A 7555-nucleotide genomic window follows, 5' to 3' on the forward strand; every position below is an offset into this window, starting at 1 on the left:
ATATATATATATATATATATATATATATATATATATATATATAAAAGAGGGAATAGATGTGTGAAATTTAGACTTAGAAATCTGCCGACTTGAAATACTCAATAAGACAATAATCAATACTTACTCCAGCGGTTTCCGCTACAAGAAAGCATGATAAAATCTTATAACTACAGAAATATTAACAGTAAAACTCATTTCCTACTGTGAAAGGACACCATCTCCAAGCAAAGGATATAAAGGTAAGCAAAAAATAAATAGACAACTGCAAAGAAAAGAATAAATATAAAGAGAAGATATGAATAAGGAAAGAGAAGGAAAAACCAAAGGAATAGATGTGTGAATTTTCAGTTTGACAATTAATTCTGTCATTGACGACGTTATTAACATCGTTTTCTTCTTTAATTTTGTCGTAATTTGATTAATTACTTTTTCCCCCTATTTTAAAATTTTAACGAGTGGAGAAAATTATATATTCAAGACACTTCTGTATACACATATATAGAAAATAAAGAACCATTTTTTCTAAACAAATATCCATGTAACCAAATTATTTACTAAGCAAAGAAAATATATCAATTGTAAGTTTATGATATAGTTTAATAATTTCGTATGTATGTCTTGCCTATATTTTTTTAGTTTTCTAACTTTTATGTATTCAGAGATTTTTTCCCGTTAACAAGAAATTCAATATATGTAAGAACTGTTTTTTTTGTTCTCTAAGACCGCGCGAAGCGTGGCAAATTCACTAGTGGTTGATAAAGAAAGGATCCCTTTTAGGTTACTCCACAAAATTAGTTCAATTTTAATTTGAAAAATAAAATAATTAACTCCAAAATTCTAAAATAAGCATAATTTTGTAATTTGAAAAAATCAAGTAATCCATTGCTAAAGGTTGGTTAAATTACGCCTCTAGCGTAAAATTGAATATAAGTAATTTGAAGTTCATAAAATTGTTTTCACATGGACAAGAAAGGCATTTATGAGTAGATTTCCTCTTACATAATCTTCAAATGTAATGAAAAGAGAAAAAGACACCTGGATTGTTTGTATCAACTATACCATCTATTTATTTCCATAGACAAGATGCGGGAAGCGAGGGTTATAATTCGGGCATGTTCAGAGGAGAATCCCAGATACTCCGATAAGGAGGTGTGAGCGGCTGATTGTTGAGGGGGCACAAGAAGAGATAAGGGCGGCCTAAGAAGTATTGGGGAGAGATGATCATGCAGGATATGGCGAGGCTTCAGATTTCCGAGGACATGATACTTGATGGGAAGATGAAGTCGAGTATTAGGGTTATAGGTTAGGAGGTAGTTGAGTCTTGGCTTACTTCATATCTTTATGAGACTAGTCTCGTAGGGTTTTTGTTTAAGATCGCTAGTGACAATGTTGTGTCTTACTATTTCGCTTTTCAGTGCATGACCTATTTACTAGCTATCGCTTTTGCTTTGCATCTTTCTTTTGAATGTAATGTTGTTCCTATTTTTCCTATGATTTATGTGGTGATACCAATATTGTCTCTTTTTGTCTTTTTATTTTTTTTTGAGCCGATGGTCTTTCGGAAACAACGTCTCTATTCCTTCGGAGTAGGGATAAGGCCTGCGTACACACTGCCCTCCCTAGACTCACTAGTGAAATTTTACTGGATTTGTTGTTGTTATTTCCATAGACATAACAATTCAGCAATTGTAGCGTAGAAATAAGGGTATGGGAATAAAAAACGTACCCCCCCCCCCCCCCTCCAACCCCAGAAAAAAAGAAATGAAGATCCAAAAGACACTCTGTTCGAACTTCTTTTTTTTCTTTTTCTTTTATTTATTCCTTCTTGCTTTGCTTTATATTAAGTCGGTGGACAGAGGGCAACAAGCTTCCGTTATCGTCCAGCGGTTAGGATATCTGGCTTTCACCCAGGAGACCCGGGTTCGATTCCCGGTAACGGAATTCAATTTTTTGTTCCATTCCTATTCAAATATAAACAGAAACGGAATTCTAGTTTTTGTATCCATGTTAGCTATATACTAATACGCAGAGAAGCTGACAACAATTCCGTTATCGTCCAGCGGTTAGGATATCTGGCTTTCACCCAGGAGACCCGGGTTCCCGGTAACGGAATTCATTTTTTTGTTTCTTTCCCTCTCAAAAGAAATTTATACTAGTTAGCCTAAAAAAAGAAAATGAGAGGAGAAAAACGAAGATAAGCAAGTTAATCTTCTCCTTCTTCCTAATAAAGAATTGATTATAGAAACTACCACAAAAGTATGAAAACAATTTTTTTTTTTTTTGACAAACATAGGAAATTTCCCAAAAATAAAATTGACCAGAGAATAATTTAGGTGTGAGGCCACCATGGCGGGAAGTAGGAGTGGCAAAATGGTTCAAAGAAAACAGTTAACCATCCATATTATCCATTAAAAATGGGTTGGATAATGAACTTTTTAAAAACGGATCAAATATGGATAAGAACCATATTATCCATTTAAAAAATGGATAACCATTGAGTAATCAATGGATAACCCATGGGTCTAACTTTTACATTTGTAAAGTCTCAAATTGGGGGTTCCTCAAGTTAGGGAGACTAAGAATTCTCCCAAAAGTGATCATATACAAGGAGTTAATAGATAATATGGGTGTTAACCCGTTTTTTATCCGTATTAAATATGGATCGGATCGGATAATTAATCCGCTTTTTTCATTACCCATTTCAACCTGAACCATATCCGACCCGACCCGCCCGTTTGCCAATCCTAGCGGGAACCAACTGAAATTAGCTATGTGCGAAATTCTTATCCGCTCAAGGGCAAATTCCTCCATAATATACCAAAAATAAACTAACATTTAAATTTTTTAGCAAATTATCAAAAGAATGGCTACTCTTTGTCTGTCTTCATCTTCTTCAGTTAAACTAAAGGAAATCTCCACTTTTCATTCTTTCCCAACAAATGCAAATTTCTCATCAAAAACCTTCTGCAAAAATTTACCGGTCAATCATGCGCCTTATTGTGAGAGGCGATTGGAGCAAGTACGGGAATCTTGGAAGTGGAGGACAAAGGTGTCATTCTTTCCTTTTTTCTCGACCAAAAGCAAAGACATTGAGAGCCTTAAGCTTGAGCTTTTCGAAGCCATAGCCCCTCTTGATCGTGGTGCCGAGGCTACTACTGAAGACCAAAAGCTTGTTGATCAGGTGTTTAATCTCTATTTTCGAATTCCTCTTGGATAGTTTCTGATGTCGTGAAGTTGAAAATTTGTTAATTGTATTTTAGGTATTTTGGGACTTTATTGTAGTGCTAAATTAAATAAATAAAGTGTTCACTTGCAGTGAGTTAAATCTGTTAGATAGGAGTTCACACAAGTATTCAATATGCTATGGTAGCATAATTCTTACCTCGCGTAGGCATTTTGGGTTCCTTCTTGCCTCCTCCTATAACAAAAATACTACTCCAGTGTGCTTGGTTTAGGAAAAAGTATTTGGTTACTGGTGAGGGGTGTATTGCAAACATAATTAAAGTGTCTCATCTCCAACAATTTAAGCTTATGTGAATTGGTTCGTGCAGTTCAATAAACACGATTAAGATTATGCTCGGAAGAATCACTGACATTAGTACGTGGACATAATGAACGCGGTGAGTTTAGTTTGTGAAGTGTCTTTGATATCCTCCTTTGGGCTTAGCAAATTGAATAGGGGGGAAATTGCTGGTCGATAGCGGGAAGCCTTTTCGTGCCTATTTCATTGCATTTTCATGCCTAATTGTCTGCAGATTGTAAGTAAACTTGAGGCAGCTAATAAAGTGAAGGAGCCCCTGAAATCAGGCTTGTTGAATGGAAAGTGGGAGCTTTTGTATACCACATCTCAATCAATTCTCCAAACTAAGGTCTGGCCTAATCTTATTCTTTCTTCTGCACATTTCTGTAAGCTAAGATGCTCCTGGTCATTTATCATCTCCTTTTTGTTTTTCTTCTAATGAGCAGATTATTTCAATTACTGAAATTGTTAGTTTTACAAGTAAAACGCTATGGTGTGCAGAGAAAGGGAAAATACATAGGTAGTTAGTCACTTTTACCCTTTTGTTCTTTTATCATTATCAAGTACATAGGTGCTTGCCCATGAATTGGAAAATTTAAAGCAGTTAATTGATTCTTACTTATCTTCCTTTGCACTGGACTAAATGAGATAAGCAAAGGATGATGTCTACATCTAGTCACATTAAAGTTGCTTCATCTGCATGTGATTTCAGTTCCTATAATTGTTTTAGGAATAATCAGAAGGTTAGACATCCTTTTGTTGTTTGTTAGTCTAAAAAATATTATTGGGTAGTTTAGTGTGCTGTAACCTAGGTATTGATACTTAGCCTCAAGAAATTGGATCAGGTACTCCAATGGACGAGAAGAACTCCGATTAATGCACCACTGGCGCCTCCATTTTCCTTTTCTCCAACTTCTTAAACTACAGTGGAATATTATTTGGTTCAGTATTTAAGAGGGCTTCCATTTTGTGGTGTGCTTCCTCCATTTTGGTTTCTGCAAAATGATATGGTTGATCGGTTGATTATGATTATAATGGGTGTTTTCTGTGCTTGACTAGTTTTCCAATTTGCATAGTCCTTACTATCAGTTTGCTCCATTATTAATGGGGATTTATAGTGCTCTCCTGGTTAAATAGCAATAAAAGTACTTCCATGCATCCAATATCAAGCATGATAAATAATATTTTTCTATTTTCATTGCCTTCCGGAGGTTGCCTTTAGAAATTATTTTTCCTTCTTCTTCTGAGAGTGTTGGTTGATCAACTCCTTTTCTCATTTCCTTCTGTTGTTTAAATGTTGGTTTTAGATCACACTTTTCAATTTGGTTTCTTCACTCCAATCACCAACACGGTGTTACTGACGCAGTCTAAAGTGACAAACGACAGCAAGATTCTAGAAAGGAAAAATTAAAGGCAGCAGTGATATACATATGAGCTATTGCCTACTGAGCTTATGACCAGTGTTCTGTTATGTAATTTCTTTGTTTGATGTGCTTCAATCTGAACTTTAATGACAAGGTTCTTGTTTGGTTATTATTGTGACAGAGACTCAAAATTTTGAGACCGACTGGAAAAATTTACCAGGCTATCAATGCAGATACACTGAGGGCTCAGAATATGGAGACATGGCCGTTTTTCAATCAGGTCCTCTTTTTTAATTCTTAGAGAGCAGTAGTGATTTTTATTTGATATCCCTTTAGTTTAGTCACCTTGATTAATATATGCAGCCTGCAGATTTCCAGAAGGTCTTCAAAATTGTTTTGAACTTTGAAGTTTTTCTTTTTGCCCGGAAACAAAGAGACACACACACTCACTCCCACTTTCTTTAAGATATGAAATATTTCCATGAATAAGAAGGACCACATGGACAAAAAAACTTGGATCGATAATGATCTCAGTATAAGTATGTGATTTTGTTATAAGCTGTTGGAACTGCTGCTTTTTGTCGATGTTTGCAATTGCTGAGAAAAGGTAAGAGGTAAAAAGGTGATGCTTGATTTCTGTCAGGATAGATATCATAGGCTGGTTTTTGCTCCTTGAAAGTTATAAAAGTTAAGTTTTTCGTCATGGTGAGATTCTCATTGTCCTGGATTCCAAGAGAAAAATTTGACATATATTTAAGAAAGGGTTATCTTTTGTCAATTTTAAAAAGGAAATGTTTCATCTTTGATATTTGCAATACAATTGAGGCCAGTTTTCTTACAATCTCTGCAGGCCACTGCCAATTTAGTTCCTCTCAATGAACGGAGAGTTGCTGTAAAATTTGACTCTTTCAAGATAGCTGGTCTGGTAGGTAAAACCTTAAATTTGGCTTGGAAATATAAGTAGCCTGCATTTCATGGTATCATTAAGCACATGACTGTGACAACAAGATATCTCTATTTCTACTTACCTATCTCTCTGTTACTGCTTGCTTCATGGCGAATTGGGTAGAAAAATTAAAACGAATGTATTAAGCTTTACTTGTTAACTTTTCTTGGATCAATCTTTTTTCTGGCTTGTAGATACCCATAAAAAGCCGTGGAAGTGGTCGTGGTCAACTTGAAATCACATACCTGGACGAAGAACTGAGGTAAAGAAAAAGAACCCACTCTGTAATTATTAATGATTTTTGTGTAGTGATCTTCCTTATAGGCTAGTCATGTTCAGAGAGCATGACCACTGACAAACTGCATTTCGATCAGCATCAGTTCTCCTATTTAGCTTCCTCGTTTCATAAAGACCATGCTCACGTTTCTCTTATTAGCCATGAAATTGCAGTTCGCATTTCTTTTGTGGGGAACATGAACCACACGATACATGTGGCGTGCTCAGGTGTCTAATTGTACAACAATTCTATGAAAATAAAAGCAATATACATTTGAAATGGGAACACTGATGTTTAGTAAGTTGGTATGATAGACTAGTAATTTATTGTTCTAAAGTTAAATACATACTCCAAAGGACTTCTTCCCGCCCTATCGAACATGATCCATCTTTGCATTAGGTTAAATGGGGTGATTGGACCGCAGGTTCAAGTTCTTCTATGTATTGAACCTGTGACATTAGAGAAAATAATTCCAAAAATAAACTGTCTGCCTGTTGCCTTCTATTTCTGGTTTATTTGTCATCTAATTTCCTTTTTGTGTTTAGTTTTGCTTTTTCGTATAACGTCATCATTTACAGGATATCAAGGGGCAACCAAGGAAACCTGTTTATTCTAAGAATGGTGGATCCATCATATAGAGTCCCTCTTTAGGCATATTTTCTGTTGATGGTGATTGTCTCAATGTGGTTGCTGTTTGAACCATTGTAGTAGGAATTCAGTGTTAAAAGAAGTTCTCTGAAGTATTTCAGCTCATTGCTGGAAACAAGATATACATCTGAACCTCATTGCTGGTAGAGTATATTCTAAGACTCCAAGTGAGCCTACTTCAATTCTTTATTTAACCATGATCGGCCATCATAATAGCAAATAAGTGTATTCCAAGACTCCAAGTGAGCCTAATTTAACTGTGATCGACCATTATAATAGCAAATAAATGTATTCCTTGTAGTTAGATCAAGCAGGATTTTTTAGATCGAATTAGCAATAATACATCGCAACTATGGGATTTTAACCTCCCCCCCCCCCCCAAATTTTTTTTCGTAATATATGAATGTAATCCGCTACTGTGTTAAAACACAAAATTAAAAAACTGTTAGAAGAATAAAAGAAATTGGAAAACAGTAAAGAAATATTCCGAGTCCACAATTTGCTTGTGCGTCCTTAAGGAATTTTAACCCCCTCACACGTTGCCAAGGTAATGGATTAAATCCTCCCAGGATGAAACAGAATAAACCTTCCTGCAACAGTGGCAATACAAACTGCAGGATACCAACGAACTCAAAAAACGGAGCAAAATCACACTTACGAATTTGAGAGAGAGAGACTGAGAATTAGAATGCAGTATTTTCAGAAAGAAGGAAGTTTTGTAATTTTTTCAATGTGTTAAAAACAAAGTCATGCCTCAGAATTTATAGGCAATTATTGGAAGAAGTGTGATGTTTGTTCTG

At 35.4% G+C, this 7555-nt stretch overlaps 1 protein-coding gene and 1 non-coding gene across 4 annotated transcripts; both read left to right on the forward strand.

Annotated features, from left to right (window-relative positions):
* TRNAE-UUC lies at window positions 1870-1941 on the forward strand. The gene has a single exon. It is a non-coding gene; the product is annotated as a tRNA-Glu (tRNA).
* LOC109223619 (probable plastid-lipid-associated protein 4, chloroplastic) lies at window positions 2786-7059 on the forward strand. 3 transcript variants are annotated; one of them, XM_019388017.1, is made up of 7 exons: window positions 3090-3181; window positions 3552-3620; window positions 3756-3869; window positions 5066-5164; window positions 5735-5809; window positions 6025-6092; window positions 6686-7059. In XM_019388017.1, exons 2-7 carry the CDS (start codon window positions 3612-3614, stop codon window positions 6756-6758), a joined length of 438 nt encoding a protein of 145 aa, XP_019243562.1. In that variant the 5' UTR covers window positions 3090-3181; window positions 3552-3611; the 3' UTR covers window positions 6759-7059. The 3 variants fall into 3 exon arrangements, with proteins under 3 accessions (XP_019243547.1, XP_019243555.1, XP_019243562.1); XM_019388002.1 differs by lacking the exon at window positions 3552-3620 and having other exon boundaries at window positions 2786-3181; XM_019388010.1 differs by lacking the exon at window positions 3552-3620 and having other exon boundaries at window positions 2807-3181; window positions 5735-5813.

This window comes from Nicotiana attenuata, chromosome 1 (assembly GCF_001879085.1).
Source record: "Nicotiana attenuata strain UT chromosome 1, NIATTr2, whole genome shotgun sequence".
NCBI classification, from domain to species: Eukaryota; Viridiplantae; Streptophyta; class Magnoliopsida; order Solanales; family Solanaceae; genus Nicotiana; species Nicotiana attenuata.

Excerpts from the sequence above, each read along its gene's own strand:
- LOC109223619 (XM_019388002.1), top strand. The coding sequence starts at position 2,864 with ATGGCTACTCTTTGTCTGTCTTCATCTTCTTCAGTTAAACTAAAGGAA. Across the intron at positions 3,182-3,755 it reads ACCAAAAGCTTGTTGATCAG|ATTGTAAGTAAACTTGAGGC; the intron begins GTGTTTAATCTC and ends AATTGTCTGCAG. Across the intron at positions 5,810-6,024 it reads CTTTCAAGATAGCTGGTCTG|ATACCCATAAAAAGCCGTGG; the intron begins GTAGGTAAAACC and ends TCTGGCTTGTAG.